Source organism: Ranitomeya imitator, chromosome 5 (genome assembly GCF_032444005.1).
Source record: "Ranitomeya imitator isolate aRanImi1 chromosome 5, aRanImi1.pri, whole genome shotgun sequence".
NCBI classification, from domain to species: Eukaryota; Metazoa; Chordata; class Amphibia; order Anura; family Dendrobatidae; genus Ranitomeya; species Ranitomeya imitator.
In genome coordinates this window covers 357,560,181-357,582,131 of record NC_091286.1, presented here as the reverse complement: position 1 = coordinate 357,582,131, position 21,951 = coordinate 357,560,181, and the positions used below count along the sequence as shown (strand labels likewise).

The following is a 21,951-nucleotide window of genomic DNA, read 5'->3' as shown; positions in this document are numbered from 1 at the left end:
CAAGACCTGAAACTGAGACCAAGCTTTCTGACTCTGGGCAGCACATTTCTCTCTAGAATCCCTTGATAGTCTTGAGATTTTATTGTACCCTGCACAGATTCTAGACACCAGATGCAGAAAAGAAGCCCCAGAACATCACAGAGCCTCCTCCATGTTTCACAGTAGGGACAGTGTTTTTTTCTTGATATGCTTCATTTTCTGTCTGTGAACATAGAGCTGATGTGCCTTGCCAAAAAGTTCCATTTTTGTCTCATCTGTCCATAAGACATTCTCCCAGAATCTTTGTGACTTGTCAACATGAAGTTTGGCAAATTCGTCTGGCTTTTTTATGATTTTTTTTTTCTCAACAATGGTGTCCTCCTTGGTCGTCGCCCATGAAGTCCACTCTGGCTTATACAACGATGGATGGTGCGATCTGACACGGATGTTCCTTGAGCTTGAAGTTCACCTTTAGGGTATGTGCACACATTGCGGATTTTGCTGCGGATCCACAGCTGTGGATCCGCAGCAGTTTCCCATGAGTTTACAGTACAATGTAAACCTATGGGAAACCAAAAACGCTGTGCCCATGCTGTGAAAAAAAAACGCGCGGAAACGCGTTTTATTTTCCGCAGCATGTCAATTCTTTGTGTGGAATGCTATCGCAGCTGACATCCGGCACTATGTGCCAGAAGCGGTCACAGACCGCCCCTAGCACATTAACCCCCGGAACGCTGCGATCAAACATGATTGCAGCATTCCGACGGTACAGGGAAGCATCGCGCAGGGAGGGGGCTCCCTGCGTGCTTCCCTGAGACCCTCGGTACAAGGCGATGTGCTCACCTTGTACCGAGTGTCTCCTCCCTGCAGGCCCCGGATCCACAATGCTCAGAGCAAGCGCTGGTAAGCCTGCAGCCCTGCATGTCAGATCTCTGATCTGACACAGTGCTCTGCAAAGTGCCAGATCAGCAGTCTGACCCTATAATATGATGCCCCCCGGGGCAATATTATAAAATAAAAAAAATAAAAAATTCACATGTGCAAAAAAAAAAAAATCTAATTAAAGAAAAAAAAAAAAAATATATATATATATATATATATATATATATATATATATATATATATATATATATTGTTCCCATAAATACATTTCTTTAAATAAAAAAAAAATAAAAGTACACATATTTAGTATCGCCGCGTCCGCAACAACCCCAGCTATAAAACTGTCCCGCTAGTTAACACCTTCAGTGAACGCGGTGTAAAAAGAAAAAAAACCACTAGGCAAAAAAAAAAAAAAACGCTTTATTCTCATACTGCCGAACAAAAAGTGGAATAACACGCGATCAAAAAGACGGATATAAATAACCATGGTACCGCTGAAAACGTCATCTTGTCCCGCAAAAAACTAGCCACCATACAGCATTATCAGCGAAAAAATAAAAGTTATAGTCCTCAGAATAAAGCGATGCAAAAATAATTATTTTTTCTATAAAATAGTTTTTATCATATAAAAGCGCCAAAACACAAAAATTATATAAATGAGGTATCGCTGTAATCCTACTGACCCGAAGAATAAAACTGCTTTATCAATTTTACCAGACACGGAACGGTATATACGCCTCCCCCAAAAGAAATTCATGAATAGCTGGTTTTTGCCAATTCTGCCTCACAAAAATCGGAATAAAAAGCGATCAAAAAATGTCACGTGCCCGAAAATGTTACCAATAAAAACGGCAACTTGTCCCACAAAAAACAAGACCTCACATGACTGTGAAAAAATTATAGCTCTAAAAATGTGGAGACGCAAAAACTATTTTTTGCAATAAAAAACTTTTTAGTGTGTGACGGCTGTCCATCATAAAAATCCGCTATAAATAGTAAATCAAAATCCCCTTTCATCACCCCCTTAGTTAGGGAAAAATAATAAAATTTAAAAAAAAAAAAAGTATTTATTTCCATTTTCCGGGTTAGGGCTAGGGTTTCAGTTAGAACTAGGGGGTTTCCACTGTTTAGGCACATCAGGGGCCCTCCAAACGCGACATGGCGTCCAATCTCAATTCCAGCCAATTCTGCATTGAAAAAGTAAAACAGTGCTCCTTCCCTTCCGAGCTCTCCCGTGCGCCCAAACAGGGGTTTACCCCCACATCTGGGGTATCAGCGTACTCAGGACAAATTGGACAACAACTTTTGGGGTCCAATTTCTCATTACCCTTGGGAAAATAAAAATTTAGGGGGCTAAAAAAACATTTTTTGTGGGGGAAAAAATGATTTATTTTCACAGCTCTGCGTTATAAACTAGTGAAACACTTGGGGGTTCAAAGTCCTCACAACACATCTAGATAAGTTCCTTGGGGTGTCTAGTTTCTAATATGGGGTCACTTGTGGGGGGTTTCTACTGTTTAGGTACATTAGGGGCTCTGCAAACGCAATGTGACACCTGCAGACCAATCCATCTAAGTCTGCATTCCAAATGGCGCTCCTTCCCTTCTGAGCTCTGCCATGTGCCCAAACGGTGGTTCCCCCCACATATGGGGTATCAGCGTACTCAGGACAAATTGCACAACAACTTTTGGGGTTCAATTTCTCCTGTTACCCTTGGGAAAATATAAAACTGGGGGCTAAAAAATAATTTTTGCGGAAAAAAGCTTTTTATTTTCACGGCTCTGCGTTATAAACAGTAGTGAAACACTTGGGGGTTCAAAGTTCTCACAACACATCTAGATAAGTTCCTTGGGGGGGGGTCTAGTTTCCAATATGGGGGGTTTCAATGTTTACACACATCAGGGGCTCTCCAAACGCAACATGGCGTCCCATCTCAATTCCAGACAATTTCGCATTGAAAATTGAAATGGCGCTCCTTCCCTTCCGAGCTCTGCCATGCGCCCAAATAGTGGTTTACCCCCACAAATGGGGTATCGGCGTACTCAGGACAAATTGTGCAACAACTGCTGGGGTCCATTTTCTCCTGTTAACCTTGGTAAAATAAAACAAATTGGAGCTGAAATAAATTGCGTGAAAAAAAGTTAAATGTTCATTTTTATTTAAACATTCCAAAAATTTCTGTGAAACACCTGAAGGGTTAATAAACTTCTTGAATGTGATTTTGAGCACCTAGGAGGGGTGCAGTTTTATGAATGGTGTCACACTTGGTTATTTTCTATCATATAGACCACTCAAAATGACTTCAAATGAGATGTGGTCCCTAAAAAAAAAAAAAACAAGTGTTGTAAAAATGAGAAATTGCTGGTCATATTTTAACCCTTAACGCCCTTAAAAAAAAATGTGGTCCCAAAATTGTGCTGATGTAAAGCAGACATGTGGGAAATGTTACTTAAGTATTTTGTGTGACATCTCTGATTTAAGGGCATAAAAATTCAAAGATGAAAAATTGCAAAATTTTCAAAATTCTCCCCAAATTTACATTTTTTCACAAATAAACGCAGGTAATATCAAATAAATTTTACCACTATTATGAAGTACAATATGTCCCGAGAAAACCATGTCAGAATCATCAGGATCCGTTGAAGCGTTCCAGAGTTATAACCTCATAAAGGGACAGTGGTCATAATTGTAAAAATTGGCTCGGTCATTAACGTGCAAACCACCCTTGGGGCTTAAATTTCTGAATAATATATGCAACTGTAGTCACAGGAACATCAAGCTGCTTGGAGATGTCTTATAACTTTTACCTTTAACATGTTTGTCTATAATTTTCTTTCTAACCTCCTGAGACAACTCTTTCCTTCACTTCCTCTGGTCCATGTTGATTGTGATACACACCATGTCAGCAAACAGCACAGTGAGAATCTGTAGCCGTATATACAGGCCTACTCACAGATTTCAAGATTCCAGACACCTGTGATGCTAGTTAGTGGACACACCTTGATTTATCATGTCTATTTTGTCACATTTTCAGGGGTACCATCATTTCTGTCCAGACCTATTTCATTAGTTTTATTTATTTTTTATTCTGTGTAAGCTTAGTTGAAAAGCAATGTCTGACTTTCATTTGTTCATTTTCATAGATCTTTTGTTTATTTTTACTTTTGTCAGATTCAAGTTATTTCTGTGACCATTGTGGGTTTTTCTGTCATTAAATGAGGGGTGCCAACAATTTTGACCAAGTGTGTATAGATTAATAGGAAAGGAGTGTGGGCCTGCCTTTTTTTTTTTTTTTTTTTAAGGCTCAGAAACAGAGCTCGCTCCATACAAGACAGTTGGTGGCTGTTTGGACTGCTCCAATTGCTGCAGTGTTACCCTAGATAAGCCTCGCTCAAGCTCAAACAACATATAAGAATTTATACCTGGACCCGTTGAAGCGCATTGTGCGCGAAACGGCCGTCGTCCGGTTCACTCCCTGCACCCTCTCGTTTTACCTGCAGCCCGAAAGGCATGTCCTTACTCCGATATATGGAAGAATAAAGGATTTTTAATACATCGCTTGGCGAGTGCCACTTTCTTTTTTCTTTGGATGTTCAATACGAATTACTGTTTGGTAGAGCACCACAGCGCGATTGTATTCCACTGTTGGTCCAATTGCCATGAGAGACTTTCATTGTTGCAGTAAATTGATCACTTGAAGGCCATCTAAAACCACTTATCCTGGTGCAGTCATACTTTCTTCTTTTTATATGGACCCTTTAATAATTCACCTTCACCTTGTAGTTCTATAAATTTAGTGAACGGACCAACTTGTGAATAAGATTACATTTTACACCCCCTACTTATATTTGAGCAGATAAAAAAATGAAACACTGAATAGTAATGCAAAACGGCTTTAATAGTAGCAGCTTGTACAGTACATTTTAATAAATATTGTTCCCATCATTGAAGAAGGTCATTATGACAAGGAAAGCGCAATCCCTGATGCATCACATAGAACTGGACAAATTTGGAAATGACAGAAGTTGCAATTAATTCTGCTTTTTAGGAAATGAAGCCTTGACAATCTCAAACACCGCATACGCAGATCCTGAGAGAAAGGGGGAAAAAAAACACCAGTCAGTAATCTATGGCAGTCCAGACAGAATAACTTGTCTATATTTTTTTTAATTTTAATTACCCAGAAACAAGCATCACTCCTTGCCTGGAGATTACTCATGTACATAAGCGGGACATTGTATGTAGTGATGATCGAATGTGCTCAGATAAGGTGTTAGCCGACCATGCCCGTGTGCTAATAATGTGCCTTTGGCATTCTCAAAAACTATGTTTGGGTCCCCGCAGCTGCATGGCTCATGGCTGTCAGGCATTCCCTGCATGTGTTACGGCCGCCAAACAGCCCGAAACATGCAGCTGCAGGGACTCGAAGATATTATTCGAGCACGCCGAAGACACTGTTCGCACCCTAGCATGCTCAGACAACACCTTATCTGAGCACATTCACTCATCACTAATTATATGTTGTCCATTATGCAACACTGAATGGGCTTATATTTCATGTCTGCCTTGTGATCATCTCAGGTATGGGGAGTTTGTGGTTTTACAGATTTAAAGGGAACCTGTCAGCAGGATTGTGCTCAGTGTCAGGTCAGCGCCATTATACGGAATAAAATGATACTTTAGTTGATAAAGTCCATCTTGTGGTTGTTTCTTAGGCTACTTTCACACTAGCGTTAACTGCAATCCGTCACAATGCGTCGTTTTGCAGAAAAAAAAACGCATCCTGCAAAAGTGCTTGCAGGATGCGTTTTTTCCCCATAGACTTGTATTGACGACGCATTGCGACGGATTGCCACACGTCGCATCCGTCGTGCGACGGATGCGTCGTGCTTTGGCGGACCGTCGGGAGCAAAAAACGCTACATGTAACGTTTTTTGCTCCTGACGGACCGCTTTTTCCGACCGCGCATGCGCGGCCGGAACTCCGCCCCCACCTCCCCGCACCTTACAATGGAGCAGCGGATGCGCCGGAGAAATGCATCCGCTGCCTCCGTTGTGCAGTGCGTTAAACGCTAGCGTCAGAATCTCTGCCCGACGCATTGCGACGGGGAGATTCCGACACTAGTGTGAAAGTAGCCTAAATCTTTATTTTCAGTTTTGTGTTAATGAGATTCTTGTGCCCTAAGGTGGGGCATGTGATGCTCTTGATTAGATTTTCATAATGCAGACTGCTGACAGGTCACTGATGCCTCACTGACCTGCCCCCTATTTTGCATAATGAATACCTAACATCAAATTATAAAAAAACAAAACAAAAAAAAAACAAAACACATGCTTCTGCAGACTGATGCCGGACGTGGCACCTGCGCTGCAGCATAATCGCATGGTTACAGTGCATTTATTCCCTTTTGCAGATTTACTTTAGAGAGGTAAAAAAATATATATATATAAAGTCATTTTGAAAATGGCGCCTCGGTTTGTATACAGCTCTAGGAGAACACCGACATCTGCTGTTGCGCATGCGGCACCATCTTGGTGGAGGAGATCATGCGATTATGTTGCAGCACAGGTGCCACGGCTGGCACCAGCCTGCAGAAGTGTTTTTTTTTTTTATTCATTATGCGATGATATTCATTATGCAAATTAGGGGGCAGGTCAGTGAGGGATCAATGACCTGTCAGCAGTCTGCATTATGACTATATAATCAGAACACATGTACCACCCCGCCTTAGGGCACGAGAATCTCATTAACACAAAACTAAAAATAAAGATTAAAAAACAACCACAAGATGGATTTTATCAACGAAGGTATCATTTTATTCAGTATCACGGCGCCGACCTGACACGGTGTGTAGGTTACTGTGCACAATCCTGCTGACAGGTTCCCTTTAAAAGGGGGTTTCCAGGACTTTATATTGATGGCTTATCCTCAGAATAGATCATCATTATCAGATTAGTGTGGGTGCAACAACCACTAATCTTTTGTTCCTAGAAGTGATAAAGTTGCAGAGCAGAAAAGCACAGCTCCGTCAACTATATACTGGCTGCAGCAGGGTACTTCAGAATTGCTCTTATCCACTTGAAAAGCAACAGTTTTGTAGTATGAGGGTATGTGCACACGTCAGGATTTCTTCCTGGCAAAATCCTGAGTATTCTGCCAGAAATCCACGTGCTTTTTTCGCGTGGATTTCTCGCGGAATTTGTGCGTTTTTTGCGGATTTTTAGCGTTTTTTATTTTCCGGAATGACCTTTTTGATAGGAAATCCGCAAAAAATCCGGAAAAAGAGAGCATGTCCGGATTTTTTGCGGTATGCGTTTTTTTTTTGCGGAAAAAAACGCTAACATCTGCACAAAAAATGCGGAATGCATTCTAAAAGATAGGATGCATAATGTTAGTGTTTTTTTTACCGGATTTATAGCGTTTTTATGGCGAAATTCTGCAAAAAAAAAAAAACGCTAAAAATCCTGACGTGTGCACATACCCTTAGGCCGCCATCACACTTGCGAGTTTTACGGACGTATGAGCGCAGAAAATGTTGTTTTACGCTGTGTGTGACGCCGGCCTTAGTCTGTGGCCATAATACAGTTAACAGAGGTGAGCTCCCCTCACTGACTGACATTACATGAGATCTGGAAGTGTTTGTAATATCTAACCCCGCCCTGCTGTTTTTCTACACAATAGCTGCAGAGATCAGTGAGGAGTGAAGGGAATGTTCTTTTCTCCCCTGTGTTGCTACCCGCTTATGATTGGTTAACCTCATGCAATGGGCGGTGAACCACCCCCCCCCCCCCCCAGAAAAAAAATCTCTGGTAATGCCCAGTTGACCTTTATATAACTCAAAATTTACAAGCTAATAGTTCCTCAATATGAAGGAGAAATTAAAAGAACAAAACTGTTTTACCAAGCTCTGCAACCATGTTTCCACGATGTGGCCAGTTTAACATATTCAAACTGGTGAAAGGTCCTCTTTAATTGAATTGGGGCAGATTTATTAATCTAATCACAATGGGATATGCTGGATGATACGACAGAGGGCTCTGAACAGGCGCCAAGTTAAACTTTCTAAGCATTCTTGAACGACACTCGCTTTTTGTGTAGCAGTGACACTCCTATGCTCTCTAAGCAATGTCCCATTGTCATGCTAGGGGCAAGAAATTTCTAAATGACGATATATAAACAAAAAAAAAAAATACTGTGATCAGAAAATTCTTTTTTAAGCCATTTTTAAACCCATCAATAGAAAAGATAGAGAATATATATATATATATATATATATATATATATATATATATATATATATATATATATATATATATATATATATATATATATATATATATATATATATATATATAGTGTGTTACTGACTGAACTATTCTCTATCCACTAGCATGATCTATAATATAACGCTGGGAGCATCACTCTGTCCGAAGCCTTTATAGACTGCACAGGCGTGACAGAGTGATGCTCCCAGGAGATCGCGGTATGCGTAAGCACTGAGCGCATACCGCGATCTCCACCGGAGAGTCAGGGACCGTGGACGCGCCAGGAGGGAGGGCAAGTATATTCACCTGTCCTCCATTCCAGCGCTGCGTGCGGCTCCGTCTCCCGGCTCCTCTGCTGTGACAGAGTCCAGTCACAGGCAGAGGAGCCGGAGTGTGTGTTCAAGAAAATGGCGCCGGAAAGCGCGGACTGCGCAAGCGCCGATTCCTGCTGCCGGAATCGGCGCCTGCGCAGTCCGCGCTTTCCGGCGCCATTTTCTTGAAGACACACCTGCAGTGGAGCCGGACGATAGGTGAGTATGGTATTTTTTTTTTTTTTTAATATGGCAGCAGCATACGGGGGCATACACACTGGAGCGTCTTATGGGGGGCATATAATAGAATAGTGGCGCAGGATGGGAGCATCACATGACAGAACGGGGGCGCAGGTTGGGAGCAGCACATGACAGAACGGGCGCAGGATGGCAGCAGCACATGACAGAACGGGGGCAGGATGGCAGCAGCACATGACAGAACGGGGGCGCAGGTTGGGAGCAGCACATGACAGAACGGGCGCAGGATGGCAGCAGCACATGACAGAACGGGCGCAGGATGGCAGCAGCACATGACAGAACGGGCGCAGGATGGCAGCAGCACATGACAGAACGGGCGCAGGATGGCAGCAGCACATGACAGAACGGGCGCAGGATGGCAGCAGCACATGACAGAACGGGCGCAGGATGGCAGCAGCACATGACAGAACGGGCGCAGGATGGCAGCAGCACATGACAGAACGGGCGCAGGATGGCAGCAGCACATGACAGAACGGGCGCAGGATGGCAGCAGCACATGACAGAACGGGCGCAGGATGGCAGCAGCACATGACAGAACGGGCGCAGGATGGCAGCAGCACATGACAGAACGGGCGCAGGATGGCAGCAGCACATGACAGAACGGGCGCAGGATGGCAGCAGCACATGACAGAACGGGCGCAGGATGGCAGCAGCACATGACAGAACGGGCGCAGGATGGCAGCAGCACATGACAGAACGGGCGCAGGATGGCAGCAGCACATGACAGAACGGGCGCAGGATGGCAGCAGCACATGACAGAACGGGCGCAGGATGGCAGCAGCACATGACAGAACGGGCGCAGGATGGCAGCAGCACATGACAGAACGGGCGCAGGATGGCAGCAGCACATGACAGAACGGGCGCAGGATGGCAGCAGCACATGACAGAACGGGCGCAGGATGGCAGCAGCACATGACAGAACGGGCGCAGGATGGCAGCAGCACATGACAGAACGGGCGCAGGATGGCAGCAGCACATGACAGAACGGGCGCAGGATGGCAGCAGCACATGACAGAACGGGCGCAGGATGGCAGCAGCACATGACAGAACGGGCGCAGGATGGCAGCAGCACATGACAGAACGGGCGCAGGATGGCAGCAGCACATGACAGAACGGGCGCAGGATGGCAGCAGCACATGACAGAACGGGCGCAGGATGGCAGCAGCACATGACAGAACGGGCGCAGGATGGCAGCAGCACATGACAGAACGGGCGCAGGATGGCAGCAGCACATGACAGAACGGGCGCAGGATGGCAGCAGCACATGACAGAACGGGCGCAGGATGGCAGCAGCACATGATGGAGACCATATACCAATATAAATGCTCGCCACCCGGGCGTAGAACGGGTTCAATAGCTAGTTAATATATATCAGTCAATATTACTATATAGAAAATCTAGATTATTCTAGTGGATAGAGAATACATACATACTCTATCCACTAGCATAATTTATATTTTCTATATAGTGATACTGACTGATAAACCTAAAGCTAGACGCATAGTTACTGTTTTATTCAGCAGCCACACTGACAAAGGTGGCAATTAATTGACCGGAATAGTGAATCGCAGATCCTGGGTTATTTGCTGTACATAGAGATGTTACCCATTATTATAATCCAGGCTGTAACGATAATGAGACTGCTGAAAAGTCTACTATACAAAAGAGGAAGTACTAGTCTAAAAAAGGCTTAGTGGCCAGTGGGGAAATGTTTGCAATTTACCGTATTTTCCGCTTTGTAAGACGCACTTTATTTCCCCAAAATTTGGGGGGGAAATGGGGGTGCGTCTTACAAAGCGGATATACTGCTTACCGTTACAGGCTGGGATGAGGGGGGTGTCCGCCGCCGCTGCTGCCCGCCACCGCGGTTGTCCGCTGCTGCCCCGGGAGATCCTGGAAACTCCGGTGCTGCGGGGGGCTCTGGCGACATTTTGTGAAAGACCAGAGCCCCCCGGCAGTTCGTCTATGCGTTCCTGTATGACTGACTTCGGGAAAATGGCCGCCGGAATCTCGGGAGATGAGTTTTCAGTGCTGAGATCTCATCTCTCGAGATTCCGGCGACCATTTTCCCGGAGTCAGTCATACAGGAACGCATGGACGAACTGCCGGGGGGCTCTGGTCTTTCACAAAATGTTGCCAGAGCCCCCCGCAGCCCCCGAGGGAGCCCCCATGCAGCACAGGAGCCCCCATGCAGCACAGGAGCCCCCATGCAGCACAGGAGCCCCCATGCAGCACAGGAGCCCCCATGCAGACCCCCTCATCCCAGCCTGCAGCACAGGAGCCCCCCTGCAGACCCCCTCATCCCAGCCTGCAGCAATGCTCCACTCTTGCCTCCAGCAACGACCCTGGGACCCTGATCCACTGCAGCCACAACCCCTGGTGAGTAATAAGACGCATGGATTATAAGACGCCCCACCAATTTATTAAAAAAAGTTTTTTTCCTATTTTTCTCCTCAAAATTTGGGGTGCGTCTTATAATCCGGAGCGTCTTACAAAGCGAAAAATACGGTATGTAGTTTTCTTAAATATACATAATGGTGTGTGTTTTTAGTTCATCTATGTGGATCTAAGTTCCGGAGCCTGCCCCATGCATGGCTGTCACATGTGGAGAAGGATTTATGATTTGTCATACAAGTTACACAATAATGTAACTTACCAAAGATTGTGAGCCCCATGGTTAGCCTGTACAACAAGAGATCACTAATCCCTGCCTTAAGATGGACTGGAAGGCCATTATCCTCCTGCAAGAGAAAGCATTGAGTCTAATTGGCTACATTTGTGACTAACAGCCAGGGGTACAAAGAAGAATACAATATGAAGTCTGAATATACTACATGTTAAAGGGACTCTGTCACCTGAATTTGGCGGGACTGGTTTTGGGTCATATGGGCGGAGTTGTCGGGTGTTTGATTCACCCTTTCCTTACCCGCTGGCTGCATGCTGGCTGCAATATTGGATTGAAGTTCATTCTCTGTCCTCCATAGTACACGCCTGCGCAAAGCAATCTTGCCTTGTGCAGGCGTGTACTATGGAGGACAGAGAATGAACTTCAATCCAATATTGCAGCCAGCATGCAGCCAGCGGGTAAGGAAAGGGTGAATCAAACACCCGAAAACTCCGCCCATATGACCCAAAACCAGTCCCACCAAATTCAGGTGACAGGTTCCCTTTAACGCACCTCTCACCACCCCAGTAAGGCCATGTTCACAAGTTGCGTCCTGTCCCTGCGGGTTCTCCAGCAGCGGATTTGATAAATCTGCAGGGCAAACCCGCTGCGGTTATCCCTGCAGATTTATCGCGGTTTGTCCTGCGGGTTCCGCTGCAGGATTTACCCCTACTATTGATGCTGCATATGCAGCATCAATAGTAATGTTAAAAATAATAAAATCATGATATACTCACCCTCTGACGTCCCGATCTCCTCGGCGCTGCAGGCGGCGGTCCGGTTCCAAAGATGCTGTGCGACCAGGACCTTCGTGACGTCACGGTCATGTGACCGCGACGTCACCGCAGGTCCTGGTCGCATAGCAAACCTGAGACCGGACGGCCGCGTGCAGCGCTGAGACTTCAGAGGTGAGTATATCATGATTTTTTATTTTAATTCTTTTTTTTTTTACTCAAATATGGTTCCCGGGGCCTGGAGGAGAGCCCCTCTCCTCCCTCCAGGTACCACCCGCACATTATCCGCTTACTTCCCGCAAGGTGGGCACAGCCCCATGCGGGAAGTAAGCGGATCAATGCATTTCTATGGGTGCAGAATCGCTGCGATTCTGCACAAAGAAGTGACATGCTGCGGGTTGTAAACCGCAGTTTTTCCCGCAGCATGTGCACAGCGGTTTGCGATTTCCATAGGGTTTACATGATACTGTAAACGCTATGGAAACTGCTGTGGACCCGCAGCTGCAAAATCGCCGCAATGTGTGAACATAGCCTAAGTCTTTACAATGGGACAGTAGACAAGTATATTAGTAAATGACAGTTGCTACAATACACGCTGCTAAGCCGCGATCACACTGCCGGGCAAGTGATTCAATGTGTCTACAGTTCTCTTCCTGGAAATTTCTGTCTCATCCACCTCCTTCCAGGCTCTGATAATTACCAACCCTTCACAGATTTTCTTCCTTAGTGGGTTTGGAAACGATTCATCCAAATCCAGAGCCTGGAATAGGGGTATATCAGACAGAAAGTCAATGGGAAAAAAAAAAAAAATAGTATAGACACGCACTGAATCATTGAATCGGCATGTGAAATCAGGGCTGTGGAGTCGGAGTCAGAGCCCATTCTGGTGGAGTCGGAGGTTTGGCTTACCGACTCTACAGCCTTGTGTGAAATGCCGTCATTACCTGGAATAGCTTCTGCTTTTCTGCCACCTTGTTGGGGAGTGATCTCCGGCTGGAACTGCTGATGGTCCGCTGAGAAATCTGACGGAGGGCCTGAAACAGTGACTTCATTATCAGCAAATATATTGAAAGGCTTGTCCATTTTTAAATAAGTATCTATAAAACGTGAAGGGAATAAGGGTACTGTCTAAACTACTCAAATTATTCCCAAAGGTGCTCTGATCTTCATGCATCATCCCTGGTTCCAGCCGCCCTAGTTCTGACCCGCTGCCTAAACGGGAGAGATTCCCCATGTTCACGTCATTAGTATGCGTGAGTGAAGGGGGCTGGGCGACTGGCGTATTTCAGTAGCCAAGTCATCCTCAGATCCATCCTGATGCTGAGACAAGAGGGGTCTGGCCTAGCTATCGAAATGAGTCAGTCACCAGGCCCCCCTTAATAATAAGGAAGAGAAAAGCACAATAGGGTCTTATCCGGTTAAAATGGATAAAACAAATGAAGGTTATGTTAACCCGATTATGTTGTGATCACACATTTGAATACAATCCCATCTGCAGCACGTCTACGGGTCGAAAATGTGGAACGACAAAATAACCGCACATTATCCTAGCGTGTACCTGGATTTATTACTATCCACCATTTTTCCACACACACACACACACACTGAGGACGTGTCGATGCAGGAAACACTCCCCTGTGCCAAACACAGGCCCAGAAGTGGAGCAGTCAGAACCGCAGTGAGAGCGTGTCCCCTCTCAGGGGAAAGTCTCATCATTGTCCTCTGTGATCACAGGCGATGCCTGATTAGCAGGTAGCTCCCTGGTAATACGTCTACCAAGCTTCAGTTTAGATGTGAGCTGAAATAGGGACAACGCACAAATAGGACAAGAAGGATGAAATGGGAAATGAAGGGTGGGATTGTGCTCGCCTTCATGGTGGGGACCGGCACAACTCCCTCCAGAGAATGGATGAACCTCAGTAATGGATAAAGGAAGGGGAGATACAGGAATAAACTGCACTGCTGGATACAGATAGAGCTTCACGTGAGACCAAGTACTATTAGTTTAGTAGAAGATAATTCAGAGTTGTACCAGCTCATTGTTCAAAACAACTACAATACTCCATAGACAAAAAAAAGAAAAAAAAAGCTGCTGCAGCTCCAAAACACATCCACTAATAAAGTACACAACTACCTTTGCACCATCTGTGTCCAGCAGGGGAACAATATATCCCTGGAATGGCCCTTTACCACTTTAGTTGGCACCTTACTTTTGGTGTTAGCGTCGTCTGATTCCTATGAAAGTTCTTATTTCTGGCTTCTAATAAGAGCCAGGTGCTGAATCTGTGGAACCGGCTATTACAGCATTGAGGATGCCACTAACGTCAATCACTGTCTACGACAGTTCATCCATGAATCACAATCGCCGGAAGGCGACATTACTAGAAGGAGCAGTGAGGGAGATGGGTCAGCGCCTGGCAGCTTCTTACAATAACTGCACTGAAAAAAGTGTTGATGCAATTTCTTATGTGTGCCCAGTGCAGGCGTGGCATCCTGGTGACTGATCTACCAGGTGCGATGTGCCGAGGACGGCGAGGAGATCAGAACCCACACTACACACACATGGGGTAAGGAAGTTATGGGAGACAGAATGTGCAGAGCCGCGCTGTCAGGTGTGATAGATACGGAGCCGCAGCGCTGAGGTTACTGCAGCAATGACTACTGGTGGCCACAGGGGCCAAGATCTGACCACAAACTGCAGTAAAGGTTCCCGCACCCCTACGGGAGACGGCCCCCCCGCACCCCTACGGGAGACGGCCCCCCCGCACCCCTACGGGAGACGGCCCCCCCGCACCCCTACGGGAGACGGCCCCCCCGCACCCCTACGGGAGACGGCCCCCCCGCACCCCTACGGGAGACGGCCCCCCCGCACCCCTACGGGAGACGGCCCCCCCGCACCCCTACGGGAGACGGCCCCCCCCCCCGGACCCCTACGGGAGACGGCCCCCCCCCCCGGACCCCTACGGGAGACGGCCCCCCCGCACCCCTACGGGAGACGGCCCCCCCCCCGGACCCCTACGGGAGACGGCCCCCCCCGCACCCCTACGGGAGACGGCCCCCCCGCACCCCTACGGGAGACGGCCCCCCCCCCCCGGACCCCTACGGGAGACGGCCCCCCCGCAACCCTACGGGAGACGGCCCCCCCCCCCCGGACCCCTACGGGAGACGGCCCCCCCGCACCCCTACGGGAGACGGCCCCCCCCCCCCGCACCCCTACGGGAGACGGCCCCCCCCCCCGCACCCCTACGGGAGACGGCCCCCCCCCCGCACCCCTACGGGAGACGGCCCCCCCGCACCCCTACGGGAGACGCCCCCCCCCCCCCCGCACCCCTACGGGAGACGGCCCCCCCCCCCCCCCGCACCCCTACGGGAGACGCCCCCCCCCCGCACCCCTACGGGAGACGGCCCCCCCGCACCCCTACGGGAGACGGCCCCCCCGCACCCCTACGGGAGACGGCCCCCCCGCACCCCTACGGGAGACGGCCCCCCCGCACCCCTACGGGAGACGGCCCCCCCGCACCCCTACGGGAGACGGCCCCCCCGGACCTCTACGGGAGACGGCCCCCCCGGACCTCTACAGGAGACGGCCCCCCCCCCCGCACCCCTACGGGAGACGGCCCCCCCCGCACCCCTACGGGAGACGGCCCCCCCCCGCACCCCTACGGGAGACGGCCCCCCCGGACCTCTATAGGAGACGGCCCCCCCGGACCCCTACGGGAGACGGCCCCCCTGGACCTCTATAGGAGACGGCCCCCCCGGACCTCTATAGGAGACGGCCCCCCCGGACCTCTATAGGAGACGGCCCCCCCGGACCCCTACGGGAGACGGCCCTCCCGGACCTCTATAGGAGACGGCCCCCCCGGACCTCTATAGGAGACGGCCCCCCCGGACCCCTACGGGAGACGGCCCCCCCGGACCCCTACGGGAGACGGCCCCCCCGGACCTCTATAGGAGACGGCCCCCCCGGACCCCTACGGGAGACGGCCCTCCCGGACCCCTACGGGAGACGGCCCCCCCGGACCTCTATAGGAGACGGCCCCCCCGGACCCCTACGGGAGACGGCCCCCCCGGACCTCTATAGGAGACGGCCCCCCCGGACCTCTATAGGAGACGGCCCCCCCGGACCCCTACGGGAGACGGCCCCCCCGGACCCCTACGGGAGACGGCCCCCCCCGGACCTCTATAGGAGACGGCCCCCCCGGACCCCTACGGGAGACGGCCCTCCCGGACCCCTACGGGAGACGGCCCCCCCGGACCTCTATAGGAGACGGCCCCCCCGGACCCCTACGGGAGACGGCCCCCCCGGACCTCTATAGGAGACGGCCCCCCCGGACCTCTATAGGAGACGGCCCCCCCGGACCTCTATAGGAGACGGCCCCCCCGGACCCCTACGGGAGACGGCCCCCCTGGACCTCTATAGGAGACGGCCCCCCCGGACCCCTACGGGAGACGGCCCCCCCGGACCTCTATAGGAGACGGCCCCCCCGGACCTCTATAGGAGACGGCCCCCCCGGACCTCTATAGGAGACGGCCCCCCCCGGACCCCTACGGGAGACGGCCCCCCCGGACCCCTACGGGAGACGGCCCCCCCGGACCTCTATAGGAGACGGCCCCCCCGGACCTCTATAGGAGACGGCCCCCCCGGACCCCTACGGGAGACGGCCCCCCCCGGACCTCTATAGGAGACGGCCCCCCCGGACCCCTACGGGAGCCCGTGTAGTGCAGGACGTGGGGGCTGTCAGCTCACCCCCCACTGATGGCTGCGGGTGCAGAGAATGGAGGATGAGGCAGCAGGTGAGGACAGGGATGGAAGCAGCGGGGTCAGCGCAATATGGAGGGAGAGCCGCAGGGACGGCTCATGTGCACACTGGTGTATATACACTGCGGTCACCCTGTGTGCTGCACGGTCCACAGCGGGGCTCTCACCTGGAGGTGACGGAACATGGTGCCGCTTCCTCTCTCACTCTCCCCTGTGCGACTCCTGTAAATGGACAAGGACACCGGATAACCGGAAGAGGAATCAACCCGGAAACGGCGTCACCGTATCACGTGTCCAAGAGTAGGGCGGGAGTATAAATAATGACTTGTGATTGGTCCTCCAGGTAGCCTACGTAATAATCCTCTCACAGTACGCACCTATCACCTGGCCTTACTGGAATTAGAGGAGACCTAAGCCACACCTCTAAATATTCAGACCACGCCCCCGTCACTTCTGCACGTTCTCACACTACTCTCCTATTGCCGCAAAGTGAGAGGTGTGGTCACATGACCTCCAGCAGCAGACTCCTCAGCGGCGCAATGCGCAGCGTGCCGCAGTTTTTATTGGCACAATGTTTTCATCTTTGTATTTTTTGCGGGAGCGACCAAGGAATGGCTGCTGTGGAGTCCGAGTGATTCTCCTCTCAGTCCCCCTCGTCCTGACCGGTAGTGAGGAGTGACTGTGCTGGGATATGTAATATGAAAATTGCCTCTTCTGAGAAAAAGAGGACTTAACTCTATAGCGCCACCTGTTGGAAGTAGCGATCCTGCAAGTCACAATCAACTCTTTAAAGAGTCGTGCAATATGACTTAGGATAAAGTGCTGGGATAAGGTGTTATCTGCGCATGCTCCGGTGCTGAGTGTCGATGTTGTAGTGCACAGCAGCAGCACACGCAGGGATCACCTGTGTGTCATCACCAGTAGTTCAGTACACTGTAACTGATGATTTCCTGGGACCCCTAGCCTGGGCTTCATGGATCATTACTTATAGGCTGCATAGTAGCTTTTACCAAGTCCCTGGCTGCCATGACAACCAATGAACAACCGCATCACAAATGGGGTTGAGGAGCAAACACCCCACCAGGGTCACGCCATCTAAATGCCACCTGTCAGAGACAGGCAGTGCAGCTCGCTCCGGCTCTTGCTGTAAAGGGCGGATGGCAGCAGTACAATCCAGCAGGCGCCACCAGTGATGACCATTCCATTCTGCAGACAGTATCTAATGGGCCAGCAGGGGGCAGTATTACTGGGACACCATCACTGGCCTACAGCTGCCTATGGGGATAAGCAGATGTCATTTAGCAATTGCCCAGCACATACTCAGCAGCACCTGCACACTGGGTAGGTGATAACTTACACTCTGGTGGGGGTCTGACTGGCGGGAGCTGCACTGATCGGCAGAAAGGGGCACTTTATCCCCATAAAGCAGCCATCCAGATATAGCGGACGATAGTTTGGCCAACACCTACCTTAGCCATCTCTCCCATATATACAACGAGTCTGGACTCCCCCACAATCCTCCATACACATTAGACTGGTGGCCATCAGCAGGTGTCATTGGTGTAATGTATATGAAGGGATTTAGTTCACACATCTGCAAATTGGTTATGTGCATGTTCACACTGAAGAAGGGCACAGGGAGCCGCCTGCACTAAACTGCTTGCTGTCTTTTTCCCACATTGTCCTTGGCCCATAGGCTAACATTGGTCCATGCGAGGAAGGTTTAGTTTTTTTTACACCCACAGAACTTAAACCGAAAACCCATTCATGTGAATGCAGCCTTACAATGAGGAAGCAGCACACATGCCAAGACCCCCGCTCCATTCAGCGCTACACCTGGCTGGTTCTGGCTGCCCCATAGGGAATGGATTGCAGGTTGCCCATGTGCTGTTAGATTCGGGCAGAATCAGTGCAGCCCCAGCGGTCAGACCCCCACCCATCAGTGCGGCCCCAGCGGTCAGACCCCCACCCATCAGTGCGGCCCCAGCGGTCAGACCCCCACCCATCAGTGCGGCCCCAGCGGTCAGACCCCCACCCATCAGTGCGGCCCCAGCGGTCAGACACCCACCCCTATACAAGTGATCACCTATTTTCACTGGATAACCCCTTTAAGCCCTTATTTGACGCACGTCTAAGGCTATGTGCCCACGTTGCAATTTCATGTGTGGATTATTCCACGCGGCTTTTGAAAAATCCGCAGGTAAAACGCATTGCGCTTTACCTGCGGATTCCTATTGAGGAGCAGGTGTAAAACGCTGCGGAATTCGCACAAAGAATTGACATGCTGCGGAAAATACAACGCAGCGATTCTGCACTGTATTTTCCGAACCATGGGCACAGCGGACATGGAAAACTGCTGCGGATCCGCAGTGGCCAATCCACTATGTGTGCACATACCCTTACAGCAAAAGTCCTTGTACCAAGCTGGAATTTTTTTTTTTTTAACTCCTTCAAAATTTTGAAAACAGAAGTTGCAAATGTTTTAAAACAAAACTAAACTATCCTCAGTTCCTCTCTCCCATACTGATCAGCGCTCCCCCTCTACTGGCTCCTGATGGTCTTTATTCACAAGTGGCCACTAATGGCCCAATACTCAGCAAGGCGAGTACAGCAAAGGTCACGGTCTAAGGAGAATCTGTGCTGCCATTTTTCTTTCGTTGCATGTGTTGCAGCAAGGTTCCAAGTGTATGTCACAGCTGGCACCTACTTATGCTGCCATGGGCTCCTCTCCGTGTCTCACGTGCCTTTCTGTAATGGAGTAGGGTGGACACTAGCCACCTCCGTGACCAACCTTTGGGTTTAGATCGTGTACAGCAAGACAATGTTTAATTGTGCACCCTCTGGTGTACTTTACATTCCCATGCACACTGTTCAGCTCATGTGCTGTGCTGGAGAGAAGAAACAGATTCTAGTGCACAGCGTCTTATCCTCAGACCTGCATGATAGCAATATATTATGCTACTCCACAATGAGGTAGCAAAAACCTGGTGACAGATTCCCAATAAAGGGGTTGTCTACTAATTGGATAGCCCTTTCTTGTTCCTCATATTTGGCAGTGTTGAAAAAAAAAAAATCTATAATCCCGTGCCGTTCCAGCGTTTGCATTCCTGGGCTCACACGAGCCTTGTGCCCAGGCCTGGCGTCACTGTCCCCACCTACGGGCAAATCGAACATCAAGACAAAGAGAGAGCAGCCCTGGCTTCCTGTTGATATCCAATACATCCAAAGTCAGAGACAGTGACACCAGAGCCGATTGGTTGTGGGGGTAGCGTGACGTAACAACTTCACATGAACCTTGGGAACATGCATGACTACACCACATGAATGGCACCAGAGGGGAGAATAAGTGTTTTTACTTTAAAGGGGCCAAATATGAGGAATGAGAAAAGGTTGTCCAAGTACTGGACAACCCCTTTAAAGAGAACCTGTCACCTCAAATGGACGGAGTTTCATCTTCATTTCTCCACCCCATCCATCCCTGTTGTCCGCAATACAGGTCCTTCTCAAAAAATTAGCATATAGTGTTAAATTTCATTATTTACCATAATGTAATGATTACAATTAAACTTTCATATATTATAGATTCATTATCCACCAACTGAAATTTGTCAGGTCTTTTATTGTTTTAATACTGATGATTTTGGCATACAACTCCTGATAACCCAAAAAACCTGTCTCAATAAATTAGCATATCAAGAAAAGGTTCTCTAAACGACCTATTACCCTAATCTTCTGAATCAACTAATTAACTCTAAACACATGCAAAAGATACCTGAGGCTTTTATAAACTCCCTGCCTGGTTCATTACTCAAAACCCCCATCATGGGTAAGACTAGCGACCTGACAGATGTCAAGAAGGCCATCATTGACACCCTCAAGCAAGAGGGTAAGACCCAGAAAGAAATTTCTCAACAAATAGGCTGTTCCCAGAGTGCTGTATCAAGGCACCTCAATGGTAAGTCTGTTGGAAGGAAACAATGTGGCAGAAAACGCTGTACAACGAGAAGAGGAGACCGGACCCTGAGGAAGATTGTGGAGAAGGACCGATTCCAGACCTTGGGGAACCTGAGGAAGCAGTGGACTGAGTCTGGTGTGGAAACATCCAGAGCCACCGTGCACAGGCGTGTGCAGGAAATGGGCTACAGGTGCCGCATTCCCCAGGTAAAGCCACTTTTGAACCATAAACAGCGGCAGAGGCGCCTGACCTGGGCTACAGAGAAGCAGCACTGGACTGTTGCTAAGTGGTCCCAAGTACTTTTTTCTGATGAAAGCAAATTTTGCATGTCATTCGGAAATCAAGGTGCCAGAGTCTGGAGGAAGACTGGGGAGAAGGAAATGCCAAAATGCCTGAAGTCCAGTGTCAAGTACCCACAGTCAGTGATGGTGTGGGGTGCCATGTCAGCTGCTGGTGTTGGTCCACTGTGTTTCAACAAGGGCAGGGTCAATGCAGCTAGCTATCAGGAGATTTTGGAGCACTTCATGCTGACCTGGCACCTGCTCACAGTGCCAAAACCACTGGTAAATGGTTTACTGACCATGGTATTACTGTGCTCAATTGGCCTGCCAACTCTCCTGACCTGAACCCCATAGAGAATCTGTGGGCTATTGTGAAGAGAAAGTTGAGAGACGCAAGACCCAACACTCTGGATGAGCTTAAGGCCGCTATTGAAGCATCCTGGGCCTCCATAACATCTAAGCAGTGTCACAGGCTGATTGCCTCCATGCCACGCCGCATTGAAGCAGTCATTTCTGCCAAAGGATTCCCGACCAAGTATTGAGTGCATAACTGAACATTATTATTTGATGGTTTTTTGTTTGTTATTAAAAAACACTTTTATTTGATTGGATGGGTGAAATATGCTAATTTATTGAGACAGGTTTTTTGGGTTATCAGGAGTTGTATGCCAAAATCATCAGTATTAAAACAATAAAAGACCTGACAAATTTCAGTTGGTGGATAATGAATCTATAATATATGAAAGTTTAATTGTAATCATTACATTATGGTAAATAATGAAATTTAACACTATATGCTAATTTTTTGAGAAGGACCTGTATGTTTGAGAATTAGAGTACTTGTCCTCCATAGTTGGCGCGT

At 48.9% G+C, this 21,951-nt stretch overlaps 1 protein-coding gene across 1 annotated transcript; it reads right to left on the bottom strand.

The window, feature by feature from the left end:
• Nucleotides 1–4,738: 4,738 nt before the first annotated feature.
• Nucleotides 4,739–17,154, bottom strand: COX7A2 (cytochrome c oxidase subunit 7A2). Its single transcript, XM_069726540.1, has 4 exons — nucleotides 17,021–17,154; nucleotides 13,039–13,128; nucleotides 11,352–11,436; nucleotides 4,739–4,951 (listed from the first exon to the last, which is right to left on the bottom strand). The coding sequence occupies exons 1-4, from the start codon at nucleotides 17,036–17,038 to the stop codon at nucleotides 4,893–4,895; spliced, it is 252 nt and encodes an 83-aa protein (XP_069582641.1). The 5' UTR covers nucleotides 17,039–17,154; the 3' UTR covers nucleotides 4,739–4,892.
• Between the last annotated feature and the right edge of the window lie 4,797 nt (nucleotides 17,155–21,951).

Bases quoted from the DNA above. Each gene is read 5' to 3' on its own strand.
- COX7A2 (XM_069726540.1), bottom strand. The intron at 11,437-13,038 runs GTAATGACGGCA...TTTCTCTTGCAG, and splicing joins AAAAGCAGAAGCTATTCCAG to GAGGATAATGGCCTTCCAGT. The intron at 4,952-11,351 runs GTAAGTTACATT...CCTTTCTCTCAG, and splicing joins CATGGGGCTCACAATCTTTG to GATCTGCGTATGCGGTGTTT.